Genomic DNA, 23613 nt, shown 5'->3' on the forward strand with positions numbered 1-23613 from the left:
ATCATTGTCACTTTTGCATAATTTCGGACAAAGATAACTTTGTCCGAAATTATGTATTATGTATTTTTTTGGTTTGAACAAACTAAAATACAATTAGCTTTCATTTTATTTTGGTGTTCCCTGTACCTTACCTAAGACGTTTTTCAGAAATTAGCTTTTTTAAATAGTAGTTTCAAATTTTTTTTGTCTTGTGTCACTCACTTATTCATCAAATTATTACTCAGATTTGAAGTTTGAGATACACCCAAAGGATTCGCCACCGACTTCGAAGCAGATCCATCAATACTACCATTAGATTGCAGGTCTGTGGCATTACGGTGTACTGCGGACTAAACCCCGGAGTCTGCTATGAGTTTTCCTCCGGCGGCGGCAATAATTCGTTTTCCGCAATGATTCGACTTTCATTGTGATGGCAGCCCCAAAACTACACGGTTAGCTGTATGACATTGCATTTGAGGGACAATTATTTGTGCATTTAAGGGTTGAATAGCTAGTGTATTCACCTGGTGCCCGTGGAGGTTGTCTAAATAGTGAAAACTCTTGGTGAAGGTGTCCACCTCTCACCCCAAAATAAAAAAAAATCGTTCATCCTTGAAATTATCATTATTGTTATTATTGCCTCAATTATCCCAAGAAACATTAGATGTTTATGAATAGAAATTAACTAATGATACAAATTGAAATTATAAACTTGTTTTTCCCCCTGCTATGAACATTGTATGTTTCTTGGGATCTATCAAGATCTATCAACTTGTCGAAAGAATACTTTTCGACAGTTTTTGTGATTTACGTTATTCGAAACATTCACTAAATTATTACCGTTGGAAATGAAAACGTATCCCTTTCAAGAGCGGCTAGATATTAGTCTAGCCATTGGTGAGTGTTTAGAGATTTGCCTTTTGATTTCGAAGGTGGATCCCCAAGAGTATCCAGACCGGAATCATCCAAACAAGTTGGTTTTCAAACGATTCTCAGTGTTACTATCTTCATTCGGGTGTGAAGGCCGTCGTAGTTTGGAACTGCACCGTAACATTTCGCCAGTAGAAGTAGCTGGCTTCTTCAGAGGTTTATTCAACTTGATGATTCACCGATGACTGGTGATTTCTTGTTCGTTGGTTGTATTTATGTTGACTCAGGTAGTCCGCCTCTCTTGTTGATGCGTTGGCACTTTAACATCTTTTAGTATGAGATTCCAAATCGGATTAAGCGTCACCTCTTCCTCTTTTCTGTTGAAGTTTACCTTATGTTTATGGATTTCTATGGCTTTCCGTACAAGCCGACTGTGGTATCCATGATCGGGGGCAAGTAGTTTCAAATCTTCAAACAGTATCGTATGATCTCCTTCACTAAGCGCGTGATCCATTTAGGTTAGGTTAGGTTAGGTCCAAAGTGAGTGGATCTATTAGGTTCATCGTAGCTCCCGCCTATTCTCACTCGACCAAATAAACCCAGCTTCCTAACGAAGCCGATTAGTTTGTATGGTGAGTGATCTTCCAGGTCAGATGGTAAGAGTAAGGCTCTGCCGAACTCTGAAAACCTGATTCGGTATCCAGCGGGGCAGGAACAAATTATGTGCTCTTCTGTTGCATCATTTTCCAAACAGAGGCGACACAAACTGTTTTCCGACAGTCCGAGTCTCTGCATATGATTATTCAAATGACAGTGACCTGTTAGAAGGCCTATTAGACATCGTAGTTCATCCCTACTGTAGTCCAACAACTGTTTGGTATCAAGCTTCGAAGGGTGAATAAACGCCTTGGAGTGAGCCAATCCTGGATGATTATGCCAGAAGTCCATGAATCTTCTTGTCATTCAGGTGTTCAATCTTAGTTTGGCAAAGCCTAAAGCGATGCTAATGGCAAGTTCTGGTCCGATTTGTTTTTTTTGACCTACAGTTTTTCCGATGTTCATTCATGTTGGAAAAAAAACCTCGTACGTCAAGGATTCGACAGACTTTGTGGGAAAAACTAAGAATATAACCTTGGAACCAAGTAATATTCTGGTCAGTTTCGACGTTATCTCCTTGTTCACCAACATCCCGCTGGAAGATTCTTTGAAACTATACGACGGCCTTCAAACCCGAATGAAGAGAGTAACACTGAAAATCTCGGCCGCGAAAGCCTTAACCAGTTTTTCAAACGATTGCGACATGAATTTCGTAGGACTAGAAGTGTAGCGTATGAAAAGGCAAATAGACCAAAGTTTATCATTGGAAATGAGGAAAATGAATTTTTTTGGGAAGAATCAAAAAACCTCACACGAGTCAACATAAGGTCGAGTAAAATACACAGATGAGCAAATACAAATTTCACTCTCACCATATTCAGATGCACCAGGAATTATATGAAATAGATTTCCATCGACGAATCGAGATTTGTCTATGGGTTCTGGATAAGTTTAGTGAGGATCGGCCTTGTTTGGATTCCATTTTATTTCCTGATGAATTTACTTTCCATAATAATGGCTGAGTAAACAGACACAACTTTCATATTTATAGTGATGTGAATCCTCATTTTTCCGCACTCTGAAAATACATCCCGTATATATTCATCTCTGTATGAGATTCAATAAAAAATAATTTTAACCTGGTAACACCAGGAGGAACATATTTTGCTTTGATGATATAAGCTGTTGATGATACCAAAATAGTTGATGAAACGTGTAGATACTATAGGGAAGTGTATCAGAAATACGCGACAGGTTGTGTCTGCTCATCGTTTTGAGGTTTAACTCAGTACACCTCGAACTTCAAAGTTTGAGAACTCTTTCATTCGGAGAATTGCGTTTATATGGAATACACTTCCTGCGAACGTTTTTCCGAATGAATTTAATCTCCACCAATTCAAATGCAATGTGAATCGCTACTTTCGCACAGGCACCGCTCTTGGGGCGCCTTGAGGATTTTCCTGTAGTGCTTGTGTTTTGTCCTAAAAAAATTAAAAGATTTTAAGTTGAAGAAGTTCATCTGAAACACTGTCATCTTAAAAACTAGTTTTCAATACATCATTTTTATTTTTCACTCAGCAGTTGCTAAAATCAATATCACGTGAAAAAACGACATTATAAGTCCCTAACAACTGAAAAAAGTTTTTCCCAATTTTCTCTATATATGCAGAGATATCTACATTCAACACCTTTAGAAATTTGTTCGACAACTTTTCCAGATTATCGAATACTGCGGAGATCGCAAACTGCTGGAAAGTTTAAGGGATGCTAATCACATTCTACAAGTCGTTCAAAAAGGCCTGTCTGAGTATTTGGAAGTAAAGCGGATGGTATTTCCTCGTCTCTACTTTCTTAGTGACGACGAGCTCTTGGAAATCCTCTCCCAGGCTAGAAATCCACTTGCTGTTCAGCCGCATCTGAGGAAATGTTTCGAAAATATAGCCCGGGTGAGTAGTAATTAGAATGACGTACAGAGAAACATATTAAGACATTAATTCCATGCGGTGGAGGAATTTACTCACACCAAGGTATATGATGTAATTTAACTTTTGACACTAACTTTGATTTGAAATAGTGCTTCGCTTGATAAATGTGAACTGCGGGTTCACGATAAATTTATTTTGATTTGAAGATAATACTTATGTGTTATATTATCAAGTGTTGACAATGCTAGCCCTGATATTGATATTGTTCTCTTTAATCGTGACTCCGGCAGAATTGCAAGAACTTTTGACAAGACAAATCGGGTGATAACCTTCTCTCATAACATCTACCAGAAAATGTTTCATCAAGAAACTACCGAACAAATTATGCATAATGAGGAGCTTCGTCTTGCTAAAATTACGTAATTTTTTCATGTAAGCATTGGTTATTTTCCATAATTTTGCTCAACGCTGTGATGACGGCGTTTGGATTTTCCGGTAAGAAAAAGGGTCCAGGTATAAGCTCACCAAAAATACTAGTCCAATATTTGAGGATGTTGAGTATGAATCTCATGGTAGATCTTTGGATTAGTTCAGGACCAGTTACGACAGTTATGTTGATTGATAGTCCCATTGAGATAAAAATATGATGGAAAAGGTAGCAAGATTACTTGAAATCAGATATTTTTTTATGAAATTTCAAACGGCGGTTAATGATATCTTCATTCGATACATGTTCATTTATGTATACAGAGTGGTCCAACGAAAAGTATGCACCTTGCTTTTCTCCTTCTTCTGTAACTTAACGCAAAAATGCTCTGACAGGTCAATTTTGCTTTTGATGTATTTTTCTAACTGTGCCTTCAACCCCCTAGCGAGGGTGAGTAACAACCCTAAAATTTTTATTGGAAAGTGGGGTCGAGTGATATATCATTTGAAAGGGCACACAATTATCTTTCCAATGATACCTAATTTGTTGTATTTCACTCAAACATGTAGGTAATATGAAGAAAAACAACTACAACCCAGTACTTTGAAATGTGTAATTGACTTATTAGAATCCTACTTCAGCAAGTGCTGAAAATGTGACCCATTTGCTTCCATACAATGATACAGATTTTGTTCAAATCTATTCCTAACATTCTGTAGCATATCAGGTGTTATACTTCTGCACTCTGCTGTAATTCGTTGGCGAAGATCTTCTATGGACTCGGGCTGCGTAGCAAAACATTTATTTTTCAAGTGTCCCCAAAGGGAAAAGTCTAAAGGCGATAAACCAGGTGACCTGGCAGGCCATTCGATGGGGCCTCTCCTTCCAATCCACCGTCCAGGAAACCGGTCATCTAAAAACTCTCTTGCCGGAGCAACATAGTGAGGAGGTGCTCCATCTTGCTGGAAATGAAGCCGATCATCATTATGATTTTGGTCATTTTCAATTATTTCTGTTATGAGAGGATCTATTGTTTCTTCAGGTAGACCTCACCAGTTAAATTCCCAGGAATAAAAAGTGGCCCTACGATATGACTACCTAATATGGTATGGACCTCTCGGAATAAGTGTGGGTTACTGTCATCCCAGTAACGGCAATTATGCCTATTCACAGCTCCATCCAAAATAAATGTACTCTTATCGGAAAAGCACGTGTTGAATGATAGGTGCGGATCATCAATTAGTAGCTGGCTCAGTTGTTCACAAAATTGCAGCCTTCTATCAGGATCATCTTCATTGAGTTCCTGTACTAATTTAATTTTGTACGAATGAAATTTAAAGGCTTTTAATATCCGTATTATGGACGAACGGGAGACACCTGAGGCTGCAGCAAGCTGACGGGTACTTTGAGTATGATCCAATTTAACATGTCCCAAAACAGCGACTTCCACTGCTCCATTTCTGATCGGTTTCCGTGGCTGGTGTTTCACATTACAGACAGATCCGGTATCGACAAACTTTTGGACTAACTTGGCAACGTACGAATCATTCACATTTTTCCCGGGATGACTTTTATTAAAGAGGCGAGCAGTAAGTCTAGCACAACTATTATGTTGATAATAAAGTTTAACAATTTCAACTCGTTCAGGAATGGAATAAACCATTTTTACAGTAAAGTTGAAATAATTTCAAAAGCAACCGAACTGAATCAATGAACGTTTGCCTAAATTCTTTCTGTACACTTATCTGCTGTAGTTATTTGAACCAAAAAACGCACGAGAAAAATTGAGGAATGTAGTAGTGATAGAAATGCCGTTTTTTCCGCATTTTCATTAACACCAAAAATATCAAGTAAATGTTCTTGCTTTTTTATATAACTATTCAAGTAAATACAACAAATTAGGTATCATTGGAAAGATAATTGTGTGCCCTTTCAAATGATATATCACTCGACCCTACTTTCCATTTAAAATTTTAGGGTTGTTACTCACCCTCGCTAGGGGGTTCAAGGCACAGGTAAAAAAATACATCGAAAATGCAGCAAAATTGTCCTGTCCGAACATTTTTGCGTTAAGTTACAAAAAAAGGAGAAAAGCAAGGTGCATACTTTTCGTTGGACCACTCGATATAGGTGATAATTGTTGTTTTGAAATTCTCGTAACATCAGAAAGTTTTTTAGTTCTTGTTATAGAATTCATAGTAACTTGATTCTTGCTGCCTCATTATTCACTGTAATGTATTACAGTGAGTAATTAGGCAGCAAGAATATTTCGTTTTTTATTTGCGATCGAATCATGATTTTGCCACTGTTTCTAGGATGTTATCATAATTAAAGTAGCCTTTACTCTTGTACTCTAAATTACCTACGAATCGATAATTTCCACTCTTTTTGCAATCGAATCGAAAGAAAAAACATCTAAACTGTCCTATACAAAAATCGTAAACCTTGTCGCCCTGTAATTGTTTCGCATTATCAGATACTCCATGATGAGCAGATTTCAACAAATTATAAAACATATGCTCTGAAGCTAATGGTTCGGGAGCTACATGATTTGCAGGAAAAATTAAAAACAGGTCAATAATTATACAGGAGGCCACATTTTGAAATATTCGTTCTAGAGACGAATATGGAAGCAATAAATCAGAAAAAAAAATTTTTATCAATTCTTGAATCAAAATCTGATGACTGGACAATGAGAAGAGAAAAATTTTCTATAGTAAATGTTCAAAAACGTTTTTATCAACTTCCATACAATGGTTCAAATTAGCTTTCCATTGCCGCCCTTACATGGTGGAGAATCTTGGGAGTTATTTTTCTGCAATGCTTCATGATATTCTCTCTCAAATCTTCTAATGTTGTTGATTCTATCTTATACACTTTAAACTTCAAGTGACCACATCGAAAGAAATCTACAGGAGTAAGATCCGGAGACCTTGGTGGCCATTCTGTAGGACCTCTTGTCGCACTGCAGCGGCATAATGAGGAGGTGCACCATCTTGCTGAAAAACTATTTGCCCTATTGATGCACGGTATTATTCAATTTTCCAACAAAACCAAATATTTATCACTAGTCAAATTATCATCGATAAAAATAGGTTCAAACATTCAGTTTTTGAGGTTGTTGGGTATGAACTTGACGGTATAAGGAGGATTCGTATCACTCCAATATCGACAATTTTCCGATTCACCTCTCCATTCAAACTAAACGTACATTCATCCGAAAAACAAAATTTAGACAAAAAATTCTGATGCAAGTTGATCCGTTCAGTGAGACTTCCACATAACTCGATACGTGTATCGATATCATCGTCGTTCAATTCATCAAGTAGTCTAATCTTATATAGATGAAATTTGTAATTATGGAGGATCCTGAAAACATTTATATGACTGATTCCTGATTCTCGAGATAATTTAGTAAGAAGTTGCGAAGTTTCCATTAGTCCAACGTGCCCCAAAACTGCAGTACAAATAGCTTCATCGTTGACAACTCCTGAACGGTTATGCTTTTTATTGTTAACAGATCCAGTTTCCATAAAATTGTTCAATAATTTCGAAACATATTTGTGTCGTACATTTCTTCCTGGATGATTATCATTGAACATACGGGCAGCAGCTCTAGCACTATTTCCATTCTGGTAGTACAGACTATTTCAACCCGTTTTCGAAACGTATAAACCATTGCTTCTCAAGAATTAACAGAAACAGAAACACCAATTGTAATTTCACCTGGTAGGTAATCGTTATTGTCGAATGAGATAAATACAAAAGTATTCTTCACAAAAACACCTATGAAATCTAAGTACCACATTGTACATAAGTTCATTTAGGGTAGCTCGTTTTCAACTCAAATAATTTTAAGCTTTCAAATTATGAGATTCAGATCATAACGTATTCCACTTTGTTGAAATCTGTTCATCATGGATCGATCATCTGATAATGCTAAACAATTGATCCATTAAAAAAATGGTGACATGCTGTGGGAGTGCGATAGGGAAAGTTAGATCAAAAATGATTATCTCAAAATGTGTCCCCCTGTATACTATTGTTGGGATGTTTTTCTTATTTCTCATGAGAATCATGGTTCCATCGTTTTCAACTCAAATCATTTGTAGCTCCCGGACCATAAGCTTCAGACCATATGTTTTATACTTTGTTGATGTTTGTGTATATATTAGCTCAGAAATTGGTTTCGAAAAAATGAACTGTTGGAAAATATTCTTAGTTGGGGTGATATCCGTTATTCCCAAAAATGATGGCGAAAGAGAAAACGATAGTTAAAATTAGGTCAAGAACGAGAACATTAAGAGACTTACTTGGATTTCTCGTGGTCGTCCGCGTGAAGAATAACGTTGGAAAGGTACCTCTCTGAGGAGTGGATTCGGGAAGCTCCGTTGAAGGAAATCTTCGCTCTTGATAATGACATTCACAAAACAAAACACTTTTGATCTCCACAAATATATTTTCAATGACGATTACTTTGACATGAGCACCGGAGTTCATTCAGTTGGATACTTGACGTCAATATATCGGACAAATATGTGTTTTGGTAATACGCTGTTTTTTTGCCATTCAGAAGGTCATGAACGTCTCTTATGGGTGGAACGTTGCTTTGGCCCTTTAATGCTCGGTACAACACAAAATATTTATATTTACAAAATAAATTAAACTAAATTACCAATCGAGCTTTCCCAAACAGTTGAAATCTGATGAAATCTGATATAAAGTAGTGAAGTTGCGAAAAAACAGAATATATCAAAAATCACTCCTCACCAAAATATGTAGATCATGCACAGAAGTATAATATTCATCATTCAATTGATTGATTTTTTTATAGCTCACCTTCGAATCTGACTTGAATATAACCCAGATGTTTTCCGCTGAGGATGAATGTGTAGATCTCACTCCTACACTCTACCCAAAGGGCAATGTTGAAAACTGGTTGGTGTTAGTTGAAGATTCTATGAAAAATACAGTCAGGACAACGCTGGGAAAATCTCTGGAGGATTTACCAACCAAAAACAGAGAAGACTGGGTATATAAAGAATATTATTGTGTATGTATTTGGTCCTTCAATTCGCACATTAATCTGGCAGGTCTTGTGCTGGCCAGGTCAAGTAGTGATAGCTTGCAGTCAAACATTCTGGACAGCGGGTGTGGAGAACGGCATTATGGAAAATTGTCTCGATGTTTTCTTGGAAAATACAATGTTATCTAACTTAGACGCATTGAGAGGATTGGTGAAGGGAAAGCTGACATTTTTGCAGAGGGAGATACTATCGGCTTTGATTGTTATAGAGGTTCACGCCAGAGATGTCACCCAGAATTTAGTGGACCTTCAAATTGTCAATGCTAATGATTTTGACTGGATCAGTCAACTGAGGTGAGTAACTTGTGATGCTTTGAACACCACAGAGAGAGAATTTACATATCCATGCAACAATTCGATACTTTTGAAGCGAGGTTTGTGAATTCTAGACTGATAATGGGGCATATGGAAAATTGTGACTGGAGATGTGCAAGTCGGTAGCTATTTGACATGGATACACTTCAGTCAATAGATAAGTAATAACGTGATCAATCACTGTCAAAAAGTTTTTCGATATCTGCGATTAGTCTAAACGACAACGAAGTTGTCATTGGGTTCTTGGATTCAAATAATGTTACTTCACTGTTGCGGACACAGCTACAGGCAGTAGAAATGGAATTAGCGACAATTCTGAAAGTAAACATAGTATTCGAAAAAAGTTTACGAAGTTTAATGTTTTGGTGGCGAATAATGTTGATTGATTCATCTTGTGATCTGACATTACACCTGCTCATGGATTTGTGGTTTATTTCTAAGTATAACCTCGAAGTTTTTTGACTAAAGAGAGCGAATGAGGTAAAATCAGTTGTTGAAGATTGAAAACTTCAAATGAATGAAATGGGTGCTTCATCTTGTAATATTATACAGATAGGTGCTGATGTGAATTTCGTATAATTCAATGCTCATATGCAAGTAGTTGTTTCGTGAGTATTTTTGTTTCGTGTTATTCAATTTGATTGTTTGGGGAGGTTTCCTGCTTCCAATTTGTGTCTGATATATTCGATGGTCTATTAGACGTATCTAAAGAACAAAAATAGATGGGAGTTTCAAATTTTGGTTACCGATGTAGATGGTTGTGATATATAGTTTGAAAAATTTTCAGCGCCGCATTGTTACCACATTTACATATAACAGTCATTGTAAATTTCAAATGGAACACCCTATATATTATATCATTTTTGAATTCTGCTTCGAAATCCAAGTTACTTTTGTGAACCATGTTCTATACCTGTATCTCACCGTTTTTAAAATAATGATCATTTTTAGTTTTTTTTTGGCAAAAATATGGTATTTTTAATATTTAATATCGCATGAATTACCTGATACACTGAACTCAAATTCTGGCAAGATTGTGATAAAGTATGGTGGTCATCATTTCAGAACGAAACTCAAATCTTATTTTATATAGAGTGTCTGTCGTTTTGAAAAACGACCATAACCATTTTTTTTAATGGAACACCCTGTAAATTATTGAATTTTAGAATTCAGCCATCCAATGTGAATAACTTTGATCAACTATGTCCTATACCTATCTCTTACCGTTTATGAGATATGAACTATTTAAAAAAAAAATTGCTCCTATGCAAGCATAAAATTTCCAATAAAATTAAAAGTCAAGTGCATAATACACACTTTCTCAAAATTTCAGCTTTGCAAAAATGGCGTAGGTTCACGAGCCTTTGAAAATTTATTCCTTTAGATTGAAAATTGACAGACTAAGATTGTTTTTCCAAGAAATACTTTTGAATATTAATAAATCAGTCTGAAAAAGTCAATACATATGGTGGATCTTTTTCTATTGCCAATAATCTACTCGAATATCAAAAAAGTTTCAATTTACACATTAGTTTTCAATTTCGCAACTGAATTTCGGCAAGGATCATGATCTAAGTGTATCATGATCTATGTCTGATTTAAAAACAAAATAATGGATTTGACAATAACTTCTTTGAATAGTTCGACTGTCATATTAAACAGTAAAGATGGATAATAATAATTATTCGAGCTCTCAAAACCCTAAATTCATTTTATATTCATTTATTTCACTTGAAGGAATATTCAATCGTCGAAATAATCACTTCTGGGCTTCAGAAAATCCCCATTCATTAAACAAAGGAGATTTCAACCAAAATTCAGTTTTAATATTTTTTGTATGCTCACGGATGATAAAGTTTCTATTTGCATTTATATGAAGAAACGTTGAATTCCGAAAAATATTCAGATATTGTGAGATCGACTATGAGTGAATCTATAGACAATTTGTCTCTAAACTTGAATCGGAATTATTGGTATCACCGGATCTGACTCTCCTAGATTTTTAACTCTGGGGAAAATCTGAGAAAAGATATACAGAACACTCATCAATACGAAACAGGAACTGAAAGATCGAGTAAATCGATCGGTCGGAAATCCGCAGAGCCACGACTGATCACATAATAACATCATCAATCCATCAATGTTTACAAGGGAATGGTCAGCATTTCAAGCACCTGAGTTATTGAATTTTTGTCATGTCAGTATCAAATGTCAAATAATTGCGAAGCTAGTTTCACAATATTATCTCTTGTTTTTTAGTGTGTAATTAATTTTGTTATCAATTTAATTCTGAAAAGTGTACGTTCTTCGGTCAAAATAATAATGTTTGTCATTCACCACTATGAAATTTCATTCATGTATTCCATTAAACTTTTCTGAACTAATTTAACGTTATTATTTATTTTTCAATGTGTTCAATAAATACATTTTTAGCGGAATTTTGTAATTGAAATGTTACATTTGTTCAGAAGCAAAAAAACTATAAAAGAATTCATATATCATAAACGGTCAGAGATAGGTATAGGACATAGTTGATCGAAGTTGTTCACATTGGTTGGCTGAATTTGAAAATTGAATAATATACAGGGTGTTCTATTTGAAAAAAAAGTTTTGGTCGTTTTTTAAAGATACAAATTGAGACGTATTTTTCAGACACTCTGTATGAAATAAGATTTGAGTTTCGTTCTGAAATGATTACCACCATATCTTATCTCAATGTTGCCAGAATTTGAGTTTGATGTATCAGTTAATTCATGCGATATTGAATATTAAAAATACCATGTTTTTGCAAAAAAAAAGATTATTATTTTAAAAACGGTGAGAGATAGGTAATGAATATGGTTCACAAAAGTAACTTGAATTTCGATGCAGAATTCAAAAATGATATATAGGGTGTTCCATTTGAAATTTCCAAGGTATGTTACGTTTAGATGTGGCAACAACGCGGCGATGAAAATATTTCCAAACGATAGATCACAGCCATCTGCATCGGTAACCAAAATTTGAAACTCTCATCTTTTTTTGTTCTCTAGATACGTCTAATGTACCATCGAATATGGAATACCCTGTATAGTAACTTATATGCAACTCAATTGATTTCTTCTTTCCTTTGGAGGTTCTACACAATTTTTTATATTCAGATGAAGAAATGAAATCGAAAAAACTAATCTCTCCTTGAAAATTTACGCCACTCAATTTTCCCTATCATCGTTTTTGAAAATTGGTATTCGACTCTGGCTATTTTACATTTATCCGAAAAAATAAGAAGACTGTTCATTTCAGATACTACTGGATCGAAGAACATATGAAAGTGCGAGCTGTCAACGCCGAATTCCAATATGGCTACGAGTACTTGGGCAACAGCGGCCGACTGGTCATCACCCCCCTGACAGATCGCTGTTATCTGACTTTGACCGGCGCCCTGCACCTCAAATTTGGCGGGGCGCCCGCCGGTCCGGCCGGTACAGGCAAAACTGAGACAACCAAAGATCTGGCTAAAGCCATGGCCATCCAATGCGTCGTGTTCAATTGTTCAGATCAGCTCGACTTCATGGCCATGGGCAAGTTTTTCAAGGGACTTGCGAGTTCCGGTGCCTGGGCCTGCTTCGATGAGTTCAACAGAATCGATATTGAGGTTTTGTCGGTGGTATGTTGATTTTTGATGATTCATCAACTCATTTCATTTGCATGCTCTTTATAACAAAAGAATTTTACGGGTTCTCCTGTTTCAATATATCTCATGTGTCTCATGTAATTTCTATTAAAATATCTAGAAGAATTGTTCGATACAGCATTATATTGAAAAAAATTGTGAGCCGTCACGGGACACCTGGCAGATGTGAAACATCAATAATAATATTTTGAGTACTGAAATATCATTAAAAATTTGTAATTGAAATGTTGATGAAAAAGTCAGCGCCGAATAAAAATTATCAACAATCAATTTAATTTATGTATTACTGAAATTCAACAAACAAAATAATCCAGCTCATTTCAAAGGAATATTAATAAAAAGTAAAACGGCGTGCGTGGTATTTTGTGAAAATGAATTATTGTTTTGATTGTTGCCTTTAGGTGATACATGAATTAAATTGATTGTTGATGATTTTTATTCGGCGCTGAGGTCGGACGGAATATTGTGTTACTATCACTAGACTATCATGTTGCCTCATTTGAAAATTCAGCTTATGCAAGAATCCGCTCGACGCAAGCGCCGATTTAAAATTATCAACAATCGTTTTAATTCATATAACTATAATTATCAACAAACAATTTTATTCATGTTTCACAGAAATTGTGTTAAATTATTCAATAGTTACAAAAAAAGTATATATGACAAACATTCACTTCCAAAAATTTCAAACAATGAATCTATATTATAACTGTTCACAACTTTTCATCAAACAAATTAATTCATGTAACAGTTTAAATCAAGTGTCATTTAATGTGTCCAACAAATACACGAATCAATTAAATTCAAACAAATAAATTGATAGTTGAATAAATTGAGGAATGAATATTTGTGACAATAAAAAGTAAAACGGCGTTCCATACATATTTGTGCTATTTTAATCATCAGAAAACTATGGCGAATTGAAATTGAATTGCAATATAATTCACAAAATATATGAAACTACATTTAAAATTCAAGACAACAAATTTTTGACTTCAGTGCTTTTTTTGATAATGAGTATATCCCGATTTCGAAAATGTATTTTATTGTATTTCCATATCACTTATATAATTGTTAATTAGTTGAATTCTCGTCTTTAAATATATTTTTTGGGGCATAATAACCAATTTGAATCATTTAATACTCTTCGCAAAATCAAAATTCAGATAGTAATGAAAACATTCGACTAAGTAAGCATTTTATGTTTTTTGGGATCGAAATAAAATCATTATAATTTGTATTCAATATACATGAGAAAAAAAATATTCCGATTTTAAATTGTTCAATCAACTGCCAAAACATCAATCATAACTATGTGTAATTTATAATTCTCAAAATATTCATTCATTTTTACTTCAAGTTATGTTTTATATTGAATGTATGACTATTGCAATGATTCATTTCAGAGTGTGAAAATTGGTTTTGACAGTTTCAGTTATTTTTTTTAGATGTACTAAATCTATCAAGTTTGATTTGAGAAAGAATATTTTAGGATGGTTGAGTTTGATGGAAAGAAACGCATTTTGGTTTGATGTTCCTTCAACATCAAACAAAACATGTAAGAAACTTCAGAACGAACTAGGAAAAAAAACTACAATAAAAACTCTGTAGAACATGCACAGAAGTCTCTTCCAGATTCAAACTGAAAAAAAAACTTTGGTAAAGACACGCCTGAAGAAGCTATCATATAGTAAAACACGTGTTGCGTTTCTATAAAACTATTTAATGAAAATCTCACAATGAAGTGTTTTTTTGAATAAGAAAAACTCTTTTCGAAACTACTACTTCATTATGAATATTGAGAAAGACTTTTTGAAACAATCACTCTCATATTATCATTAAAATTCATAAAAACTTTCTCTTTTTCTCATTCAGTTTGTACCTTCTTCCAAAATTCATTATGGAATTGAAATATCCATGGAAAAGCTACATTAAGTAATGCATGAAAGAGTGTTAATATAGATTCTCAATATGTGACACTATCATCCTTAATAGTATACTTGGAAAGCACGAAGTACGCATTTATTTCATGACATCACGAGTTCATGTCTTCAGAGGAGACAACTGTGCAGTATTTATACGGATAATTGAAATACACAAAATTGGAAAGGAGATATCCACCCACGAAAATTGAACTTTGCCACTTACTTTCAATCCATGTAATATGCTCGAAATTGTATTCTATTTGTTGTAGATTGGAAATAATAAAGAATATCATTAGTATTATTCAGTTATTTCACTCAACAATTTCTTAAGAAAACATCATTTCATTGGTTTTTAAGCTTCATTAAGTTTTCGAACGAACCCCATTCATTATTACTTAAATTATTGAACAGGTTGCCCAGCAGATTACGACCATACAAAAAGCTCAGCAAGCTCGCTTGGACCACTTTTTCTTCGAGGGTTCGGAAATCGTCCTGAAACAATCCTGCGCCGTCTTCATCACGATGAACCCTGGATACGCAGGCAGGACCGAACTACCGGACAATCTGAAAGCCTTATTCAGACCAGTTTCCATGATGGTGCCCGACTACACGCTCATTGCAGAAATCTCTCTGTTTTCATTTGGATTCAGTAACGCCAAGCAGCTAGCCAATAAGATAACGACTACTTTCAAGCTGAGTTCTGAACAACTCAGCAGCCAGGATCACTACGATTTCGGGATGAGGGCAGTGAAGACTGTCATAGCTGTGGCTGGAAACCTAAAGAGGGAAAAACCGCTCATGGATGAGAGGCAGATTGTTTTGAGGGCTTTGAGGGATGTTAATGTGCCAAAGTTTCTTAAGGATGACCTCAAACTGTTCAATGGTGAGTGCTGGATAATGTCCAATAACAATCTTTTATCCAAATTAATACCACAAAATTTCATCGATAAATTTTCATTTCTCAAAGAGAACTCTGTTATTTAGCAATATCATGAGAGCAAACAGCATGATTTAACCTCGAGTCCATATGAAAAATGGTTTCATCTATTTTTGGTTGCTCGATTGGTATGGTTCAACAATAATAAAGTTTGAATTTGAAGAAATGGACATCAATCTGAGGAAATTTTTAGGTAGCGTGGTATTTGTGAGAATTATTTCTTGAAATATTTTCAGCTGAATGCATCGACATTGAAAAAATCAAATCAATTTCGTTACAGAATATCAATTCTCGAATCAAATCAATTACCTGAATAATCTGGAATTGCAACAAGAACATTTGATTTTTGGGAAATGAAGATTTCTACTTCTCCATCTTTATACATAAAAAAAACGTGTGCGTCTCTTGACGCCCGACAGTAGTGATAACTTATCACTTATCACTTATAACAATCCCAGTATTTTATACTGGGATTGTTCAGCTTGAGAAGACCTCAGGCTATTACTTACATTTTAGGTGTATTAATCTATCTTTAGAAGATTCTGTAATGTTCCGAGGATCATCTTCTGATTGTTTTAAATATCTCATGATCACTTTCGAAAGCGGTGATAGTTTCACGTTAAACGCTCACTGTTAATAGTTTATGTTGATCGCACACTGAACACTAAGTCGTGCGAAGAGAGGCTGGAAAATCGTTTGTTTATAATATGGCTAGCGCTGTGGGTTAGAGTGAGAAGAAAGGGAACCCAAACATACTGGCACCGTTATGCGTTACGCAACCGAGCGGTTTACCGTCCCATTAGAAGTTATCACTTGAAAAATGTGGGAATCTTCCAAATAAAGGAATAAAGCAATCAATTTGAAAAATCAACTCCATACAGATCAAATTTTCAAATATATGAACAGAGTACGTAAACTACTAAACTGGTATTTTCCAACAATATGATTCCAATATCATCAAAAATTGAGAGGTCTTTCATATATAATGGAAAAAAATGTTTAACCATTTGCCAATTAAAATCAAAGGCATAAAATGTACCACTAAATTTAGAAAGTCTATAAAAAAGTTTCTGATTTCAAAAGCCTTTTATTCTTTAGACGATTCTATTCAGACAGAAATTCAAATTATATAAACAAATAATTTTAATTATTGTGTTTCAGTACCTACTGGTATTTAAACAATGTGATTTTTTTAACTTTTTGTTTGATGTTTACATTCAGCTCTGAACTGTATAGTTGAAAATGTTTACGAAATTGATCATTTTCTATGCATTCACTTTTATATTTTTATGCTTTATAGTTTTTATATTCTTATACTAACATTAATGTGTTGCATGAGAACATTCATTATTATTACATGGATACATGTATACATGGATTTCAATGTTGAAATCCATGTTGCCTTGCCGATTAGCGATTTTTTTATTTTTTAATGTTGCTACACCCGTCTCGAACATATGTTCATAGTTTCAGCAGTTTAGAATGTTCAATTTGTTGGTGAAGGGCATAAAAATCAGAAGTTTTTTGCGTGTTTAGTGCATACAGTGATTGTACTCTGATTCATAAAAATTTTAAAAATTGATGCAAGCTTTCCACAGAAGATCGAGAAGATGTGAATGAAAGTTACTAGTCCTGATAAACACATCTCTGTAAAAATTAATTTCAAACTTGATTGAATTCTTTCTTACTTCGAAAGTTCCCCGTATTTTTATTATGAAGATGGATCAGTAGCTAGCCAAGAAATATTTTTCTCTATAAACCTTTGTTGCAGTATAGCTTATCTGGAACAGCCATTTCCAACAAGGGTCGCGGTCAACATCAATATAACACCAACTATTTGATACTACTTTTTGCTTTTCAGGAATAGTATCAGATCTGTTTCCAAGGATGGTGGAAGAACCTATAGATTATGGAGTTCTGAAGGAATCAATCAGAAGTTCGTGTATCGCTCTTGGACAAGAGGATGTTGAAGGTAACGATTGGTTGAACACTCCTATATTCATGATGAACGTTATTCATAGACTGGTGTCACATGTATTTGAAAAACAATGAGTTATAGTGTTCAGTATCATTTAATGTATGTATGTACTCTAACAATATTTGGGGATATGGGATATTCTGAGGGTCACTGATCTCAGTGGAGAAGTAATCCAAGACTGAAGTACAGTTAACAAAATTCTGCATGGAGCAGAATTTTTTCAGTTCAATGACTGTTTTTAGAAATGAAGCATGAAGGCATAATGGGAAACCCACTGTCTCCCTTTATAAATAATCTGTCCATGGGCAGATTTCAATTGGATTAATTACAAAAATTAAGGTTACAAATGTAATTGAAAACAATGAGGAGATTCCCATCTTAGATGTCTTAGTGATTAGAAGTAACCAAGGTATAGAATTTGATGTTCACAAAAAAATATGAGAACAGGTCTGAACTTTTTGTCATTGTGTAAAGAAAGATATATTGAGAAAAGTGTTATTAGGGACATAGCTCCGTAAATGTACATGGATTGTTCATAAATCTTTTCTCTTCCAAAAATAGATAGATTTAAAGTTTATTACTATTTCGTATGAACCAAGATACATTAACAATCGTTTGAAAGAAGAAGATGAGCACATATCCGATTTCGGAGACCAGAAAAATCTATAGCAGGGGATCCCACGATGCAAAATGGGGATTTACTCGAGCGTCATTGAGACATATTAGGTTGCAAAGCTCAGATGATAAGAAAAAATGTATAATATAAATCTTTTCATCGGTGGGAGAAGCGGCAATAGATTTTTAAATATGTAAAAAAATATTGTTGCATGGATATACTTGAGCGCGTCAGATATTGATAGCATAAATGCCCTACGTATTTTTAATAATGTTGGTATGTTAATCTGATCGTTTGCATGATGTGGGTGGTTGTACGTAAGAGTTAAAAGTGAAGAAAAAAAATGTAATCGAGCGCGTCAGATTTTCTAAAGGGGTGTTAAGTGCAACAAAAAAAAGTTCTCATTCAATAATCTGACGATTTCGATCTGACGCAAACTCGCGGCCATTAGTATAATGTGCAAAACAAATTTGCCATTTTGAAATACTCAAGTGCGTCAGATTTAGATATATTTGGTTCATCTTCATGTTTTAGACGTACTGTATCATAATCTGTCGATTATCTAGAGGGATTCGCTCAATCTGACAAAAACAATATTTTTTTAATTTTTTTTCAATTCCTTGAACTTAATTATTTGAAAAGCTCAGGAAATAGCATGCAAATAAATAAGTATGTTTTTTAAGTAGAATACTTGTATTTATAAGAAAATAATTTCAAAAAAGCGCTCAAAAAATTCAATTTTTTATAATCAATTGATCAATTAATGAAGAAAAGAGAAATTAAACTTTCTATGTTTTTTACCAATTTTATTTGTAACTAACGTTACTGCACTTTCGTCCTATTAAGGACATTTTCAAACTTATATATTGTATAAGTTTCAAAAAGTGCTTATATATTGTATAAGTTTGAAAATTTCCTTATAGGACGAAACTGCAGTAACGTTAGTTACAAATAAAAGTGGTAAAAAACATGAAAGTTCAATTTCTCTTTTCTTCATTATGATTTCCTCCCACGTAGTAACAGTTTAATCCATCAATTAATTGATTAATTAATCATCATCTTCATCACGAACGAGTCTCTGTGATCAGCTGTGATGGCATTATGGCAACAGAATTCAGAGTGGGGACGGAGTGAGAGAGTAATAGATAAAGAAAAAGTGAAAAAGGAATAGAAACGCGGAGAGGGAAATATAGGCATCACGCAGCTGCACGCATTAAACTTTATCGACGAATTTTTGCTATTTCGGCTTGCGGAAATGGTCAGATTATATATTTTTTGATATCCTTGAATTTTTTTCTTCAAAATAAAAAAAAATCAGCTACGCTCGAGAATGTCGAGGTGACGTTATTTTTACAACTTTGCTGCCCTCCCCTTTCTTTGCGTCACTCTCAAATTGTCAGATTACTGGAATATATACTTTTTAGCACCCTACCGGACGCGCTCGAGAATTTCTGATGATCATTTTTTTTTACTAATCTGATCCTTTATCCCTCACAGGCGGCCTTATATATGGGGCTCATATTTGGTGGAGGTACTTAACCGGGTACAAGGTATCCCCCTGTATATTGATCTGCCGCGCTTTAGTAAATCCCGAAATCCCCGTTTGGGCTCCCCTTTTACTAATATAGACCAGCAAGTTCTGGTGAATGACCATAAAATAAATAGAAGCTGGCTGAAATTTTGAATGTTTTCCATAGTTTGAAAATATCAAACTATGGCGTGAGAATTATGAACAATGACAAAGGTCCCATTCTATACAGCTCACTCTTCACCTTTAGCCAGGTGTATCCCTTGCTATACAATATGTAAAAGCCAAATTTAATAAATTCATTATTTCGGTTACGGTACATATTTTAAGAAAATCCCGAAACACGTCGAATTTAAATTATAATTTGACATACTTCAACAGAAAAATGCTACCCCTACCTTCAAACTCCGTCGAATGACAGATACAACCACCAATTTTTCAAATAGGAAGGTCTCTTAATTCTCTGTTCACAAATGTTATCGCTTTCAAGTCCATTGCAACAATTGAGATAAAATAAATTAAAATCATATGGTTGCTGTAATTTGATAAAATACACTCAAAACTTATTTCATGTTGAGGTAGTAAGCAAAAACCATAGCAATGTTCTCTTTAGATGATATCCTTTGAAAAACTGTAAATAATTTTCGTGGCAACGTTAGTAAAACGCCTTGTCAACTTATTTTGTATGTTACAACATAAGTTGTCAATATTTCAATTGAAATTCAAAGTTCGTTAACTTCCAGTCTGACAAATGGTTAGATCAATGGAAATGCATGAAATAACAGTTATACAAATGATTGGTTACGGAGATAAAACCCGAACATATCTCAAGAAACAATAAGCAAAATAAAGAGGCAGTATCACGAGCTTGGTCACGCGGGGCAGATAAAAAAGAAGCTACCGATGCAATGAGTGATGAACTCAAATTAGATGTGAGTAGACAGGCATCCACCCCATTCAGTCTTAGACATACCTCGATAGTGAACATATTTACTACTACCTACTCAGGAGCTCATGGAAGACGATTTTGATAGAAGAACCAATTTTTGTGAGCAAATTGTGGACATGTTAGATAACAATATCATCCAATTAGAATAATTTTTGTAATGATGTACTTTGTCTCTTTACCGTCGTGCTAATTGGCAAAATTGACTCTACTGGACAACGGAAAATCCTCACTGGACTAGAGAAGAATATACGCAATACCTTCAAAAGGTTAATGTTTGGACAGGGATTGTAGAAAACCATATAATCGGTTTCTTTTTCGTTGAGAGTTACTTGAATGGCAATAATTAATTGGCACGACTTCAAAATGATGTCATTCCAAGTTTAGTGAATACGTTATGGTTTCCAGTGAATACGTTATGATTTCAGCAGGATGGAGCACCACCACATTACCAAGTTAATGTCCGGCAATACCCCGATACAACATTTCCCAATCGATGGATAGGGAGGCAAGGATCGATTGAATGGCCAGCGCGATCACCTGATCTTTCATCATTAGATTTCTCTTAATGGGGATATGTAAAAGAGCAATGTGTACAAAACTATACCTTCAGATTTGAATGACTTAAAAGAACGAATAACACTTGTGATTAGGACGGTCATGCCTGATATGTTGAATGTTAGAAGACAGTTTTATTTGAGATTGAGATGTTACCAAGACGTTCGCGGTGAATATTTTGAACATCTACTTCGTTAACATCCATAGTTCTTTTTCGTATTCTACATTTCATTACGTTTTGCATTACATTTCAGTTTTTGAGTGTATTTTATGGAATTTCGGTAACCACATGTTTTTAATTTATTTTATTTCAATTGTTGCATTAAACTTGAAAGCGATAACATTTTTGAATAGAGAATGAAGAGGGGGTTGTACCTGTCTTTCGAAGAGGTGGCATTTTTACGTTGAAGAATGTCAAATTATAATTTATATTTGACGTGTTTGGAGATTTTTTTTTAATATGTACAGTAATCGAAATAATGAATTTATTCCATTTGACTTTTACACACTGTATTTATATTGTTTTATTGAATTCAAAATAAATTTGATCTAGACCCACTGACAATTGTGGAAGAATATCGTAATGAATAAGAATCTTCTGGAGAAATGAATTTGGGACATCGATGAAAAACAGTGTGGAATCAGGTAGAAGTTCTTGATACCTAGCGATGATGAAAATTGGGTGTAGTTTTTAATGATATCCATCATGAATTTGTAAATTTGACACGATTCTGCTATAAGGAACGATACTACTGGTCTGATCGGCTGATGTTGTTTATAAAGTTTAATTAATGAGTAGAGTTGTGGCTTTTGTAGATTGGACATGGTTTATTGGTATCCGTTTTCAGGTCTGATCAGGGGGGTAGTTTGTTGGATGGAGTTTTTATACTATGATCTGACATTTGTTGGTTGGATTTTTAGGTAAAACTACCGCAGAACTGGTTTGTATGAAGTCGAGTATTTTGTTTATGCAAATGTAACAGGGAATGGCCAATACTGTGTTACCTTTGTCAGTATTTGTGGATGTGATGTTGTTATTATTGATTTTCTTTCCTATCAACTTGATGATGTGTACTGCTCAATGTTTTAGGCTACTGTTGGGGGCTGCAATGATATGTAATAATGAAGCATTATTATATTATAATTCATTCAGCTTTATGTGCTGTACACTTTCTTTAATAATAATAACAATTTATTTTTCCAAGAAACATACAATGCTTATAGCAGGAAAAAAACAATAATAAAAAAACTAACTATAACTTAACTAAATATGAACAGAGCACACAAAAAAGATAAATCGGAACTGAAACTTGAAAAAAATATATAAATATACATACATATACCCACTTATGCATTATTATTAACGTGAACATAAGTGTACTAATAAGATAATATATCTATACAAACAGTAATATATTTTCAAATTGATACGGAATTTTTGTTTACTAAATTTTTTCAAAGAATTCAATTACTATTCAAGTTTTATTCCTGTTATACTAAAAACATTTTAGTTTCTTAGGGTTTCATTCAGATCTTTAAAATTCAATTGATATTCTCCTTGAAAAATGAGAACTAACATTTTTCACTTTCTGCAACTCCATCTAGGAGTAGTAGAAAGCCAAAAACTTTCTTTCCCAAAACTTAGTAACTCCTAAAAATGTAACCCTTTTAATTTAGAGAAATAAAATTCTCTATGTTTTTACCACTTTTATTTGTAACTTATGTTGTTAGTGTAGATTCGTTATATAAGGACATTTTCAAACATTAACAATACACTTTTCTATTCTCCTTCATGTCCTGTATGATTGAATTCTTAGTTTGTGTGTGTCACATCCAATTCTCTGTTCTGTAATCTTATTTTGAAGAACAAGAAATTCAAGATCATTTATAGTTAGGGAGTATCTTGAACGTATGCAACTTGAAGTTCTTTTTTTCATTCAATAAATAATTCATCAATGAATTTCTCGACGACCTTGCTAACATATCGTTATTCTTTGAACTTAATTCTTGTTTATTTTCAGAGTTCGTGAAAAAAGTTATCCAATTATACGAAACAACAGTTGTGAGACACGGCTTGATGTTGGTCGGCCCAACGGGTTCGGGAAAAACAAAGGTAAGAGTTGCTTTCTTAAAAGAGTGTGGGCGTTCAGATAATGAGGATAGGAAATTTATTTCTAGAAATAGTTTTTTTGAATGATCTTTCGTGTCGTGCAGAATCAAACTGTTTTAGATGAATTGAATAGTCTGATACTT

The 23613-nt window shown here is 34.3% G+C and overlaps 1 protein-coding gene across 3 annotated transcripts in view; it reads left to right on the forward strand.

The window, feature by feature from the left end:
* LOC111506098 (dynein axonemal heavy chain 1) overlaps positions 1 to 23613 on the forward strand; it is a 290072-nt gene that overhangs the window by 72496 nt on the left and 193963 nt on the right. For all 3 annotated transcript variants that reach the window (XM_074181742.1, XM_074181740.1, XM_074181741.1), the window contains exons 19-25: positions 3165 to 3392; positions 8633 to 8830; positions 8892 to 9178; positions 12482 to 12845; positions 15209 to 15680; positions 17596 to 17706; positions 23382 to 23473. In XM_074181742.1, coding sequence (XP_074037843.1) covers positions 3165 to 3392; positions 8633 to 8830; positions 8892 to 9178; positions 12482 to 12845; positions 15209 to 15680; positions 17596 to 17706; positions 23382 to 23473 — 1752 coding nt within the window. The remainder of the gene's footprint in view (positions 1 to 3164; positions 3393 to 8632; positions 8831 to 8891; positions 9179 to 12481; positions 12846 to 15208; positions 15681 to 17595; positions 17707 to 23381; positions 23474 to 23613) is intronic.

The sequence above is a fragment of the Leptinotarsa decemlineata genome, unplaced genomic scaffold, assembly GCF_025532065.1.
Source record: "Leptinotarsa decemlineata unplaced genomic scaffold, Ldec_3_MD MMD2_tig00026314_RagTag_RagTag, whole genome shotgun sequence".
Lineage (NCBI taxonomy): Eukaryota > Metazoa > Arthropoda > Insecta > Coleoptera > Chrysomelidae > Leptinotarsa > Leptinotarsa decemlineata.